This window comes from Amblyraja radiata, unplaced genomic scaffold, assembly GCF_010909765.2.
Source record: "Amblyraja radiata isolate CabotCenter1 unplaced genomic scaffold, sAmbRad1.1.pri S117, whole genome shotgun sequence".
Lineage (NCBI taxonomy): Eukaryota > Metazoa > Chordata > Chondrichthyes > Rajiformes > Rajidae > Amblyraja > Amblyraja radiata.
Genome location: NW_022630103.1, coordinates 243,801 through 246,392, shown reverse-complemented (window position 1 = coordinate 246,392; position 2,592 = coordinate 243,801). Strand labels below are relative to the sequence as shown.

The following is a 2,592-nucleotide window of genomic DNA, read 5'->3' as shown; positions in this document are numbered from 1 at the left end:
GATCAGCCATGATCACATTGAATAGCGGTGCTGGCTCGATGGGCCGAATGGCCTGCTCCTGCACCTATTGTCTATTATCTCTCTATCCTTCTCTTTATCCCTCTCTCTATCCCTCTCTCTATCCCTCTCTCTATCTGCAGGATGTTCAAGACCGAGTTAGATTTAGCTCTTAGGCTAACGGAATCAAGGAATATGGGGAGAACGTAGGAACGGGCTACTGATTGTGGATGATCAGCCATGATCATATTGAAGGGCTTGAAGGGCTGAATGGCCAACTCCTGCACCTATTGTCTATGTTACCGTCTCCCAACTAACAATGATCTATTCCAAATTTTCCTTGAACTCCATTACATGTGTCCTGTTTTCACTCCTTACACATCCTTATCTCTGTACCTCCCATCAATGAAGAAGGGTCTTGACCTAAAATGTCACAGATTCCTTTTCTCTGCAGAAGCTGCCCGACCCGCTGAATGACTCCAGCACTGTGTGACCTTCTTCCCATGATGCATTCTGCCCCCCACGTGACTCTGCGCAATGGCAGGGGCGGGGCCGACACCTGTCAGGTGGGCAGTGACGCCAGGGCACCGATTGTGCAGGCCGTCCGCGTGTGTGGCTGACGTCACAGTGCAGGGCGGGCGGGCGACTCGACACGGTTCATGAATGTTCGGCGCCTCCCCCCCACCCACTCATGCCACCCCCCAGTAATTCAGCGCCAAGCCCCAGAGCTACGGTGCTGCCTGTCCCCCTCGAATTAGCGGTGACGTCACGGCGCTGGGCGGGGAGACGTTCGGGCGGCTCGACTCAGTGCCTGGATGCTCAGTACCTCCCAGTTCAGTGCGCCTCCCCCTACTCCCACTTGCCTCCTCAACCCCTCATCTACCCTCACACTCTGCCCCTTCTTCCCCTCACAACACACCATCCCTTCTCCCCCTCCCCTCACTTCCACCGTCCTCATCCCCGTCCCCATTTCCGCCCTTGCCTCCACACAACCTCTCCCCTCCTTCCCCACTTCCTATCATCCCATCACTCCCCCATCCCCCCCCTACTCACACCCCCACTCCACCACCCCCCCCCCCCTTCAAGCACTAGTAATGTTTACACGTCCTGTTTGCCAGCTTGTTGACCCTCTGTGTTCCACTCCTGCAGGGTTTAGGAGCCGTTGCTGTGGACCGAGGCGTGAGCGGCAATAGAGTGCGGCCAGGGTGCTGGTGAGTGCCCCCTCCCCCTTCTGCTCGGTGTGCGGGCTGAGTTTCGAGGGGCTGAGCTTTGGTGGAGGACCACATGGCGGGGCACAACAAGGAGAAGCGTTATGAGTGTGATGTGTGTGGCAAGGCCTGGCGGTACCCGAGCGAGCTGGAGGCGCACCGACGGGTTCACACGGGAGAACGCCCCTTTGACTGCACAGAGTGCGGCAAGAGCTTCAAGACGACGAGTGACCTGAAGGTCCACCAGCGAGTGCACACGGGCGAGAGGCCCTATGGCTGCTCCACCTGTGGCAGGAGCTTTACCCAGTTGTCGGGGCTGCGGGAGCACCAGTTGGGGCACAGCAGTGAGTGGCCTTTCACCTGCTCCGACTGCGGCAAAGGCTTCAAGTCTTCGCCGGTACTGAAGGCGCATAGGCGCCTGCACACCGGGGAGCGCCCTTACACCTGCACCCTGTGCGGCAAGGGCTTCACCCACTCCAAAAACCTGCTGGTCCACCAGCGCCGCCACACCGGTGAGCGCCCCTACACCTGCACCCAGTGCGGCAACGGCTACTCCCGCTCCAGCAGCCTGCTGGTGCACCAGCGCACTCACACCGGCGAGCGCCCCTACATCTGCACCCAGTGTGGCAAGGGATTTACCCGCTCCACACATCTGCTGTCCCACCAGCGGGTGCACTCCGGTGAGCGGCCCTTTGGCTGCTCTGATTGCGGCAAGGATTTCAAGGATGCGCAACAGCTGAAGAACCACCAGCGAGTGCACACGGGCGAGAAGCCCCATGGCTGCTCCACCTGCGGCAAGAGCTTTGCCCGGTCGTCGGGGCTATGCCAGCACCGGCGGGTGCACAGCGGTGAGCGGCCCTTCACCTGTTCTGACTGCGGCAAAGGTTTCAAGTCGTCTGCTCACCTGAAGGTGCACAGGAGCCTGCACACCGGAGAGCGGCCCTACACCTGCAGCGACTGTGGCATGGGCTTTACCCAGTCCACCAGGCTGCTAGAGCACCAGCGCACCCACATCGGCGAGTGCCCCTAAACCTGCGCCCAGTGCGGCAAGCGCTTCACCCGCTCCACCAAGTTGCTGTCCACCAGCGGGTGCATGCCGGCGACCGTCCCGTCCCCAGCCCGATGTGTGGAGAACATTTTGCCATGGCCTCGCACGCCCTGTCTCAACAGCACGTGCACACCAGTGGCCAGCCCTACGACTGCCCGTATAGTGGTGAGACGTTTTACAGCTCGCGGGGGTTGCGGCAGCACCTGCGGGCCCACGTCGGCGAGCAGCTCTCCCACTGTGACAAGAGAGCATGGGGGCTGCGGGAGCACCAGCGGATACACACCAGAGAGAGACCCGTTGTGTGGCAAGGGTTTCACCCATATGTACAGCCTGTGGCAG

At 60.5% G+C, this 2,592-nt stretch overlaps 1 protein-coding gene across 1 annotated transcript; it reads left to right on the top strand.

Annotated features, from left to right (window-relative positions):
* Window positions 1–457: 457 nt before the first annotated feature.
* On the top strand, window positions 458–2,268 carry LOC116969163 (zinc finger protein 2 homolog). Its single transcript, XM_033016084.1, has 2 exons — window positions 458–563; window positions 1,147–2,268. Exon 2 carries the CDS (start codon window positions 1,282–1,284, stop codon window positions 2,233–2,235), a length of 954 nt encoding a protein of 317 aa, XP_032871975.1. The 5' UTR covers window positions 458–563; window positions 1,147–1,281; the 3' UTR covers window positions 2,236–2,268.
* Window positions 2,269–2,592: the final 324 nt, after the last annotated feature.

Bases quoted from the DNA above. Each gene is read 5' to 3' on its own strand.
- LOC116969163 (XM_033016084.1), top strand. From the start codon at position 1,282: ATGGCGGGGCACAACAAGGAGAAGCGTTATGAGTGTGATGTGTGTGGC.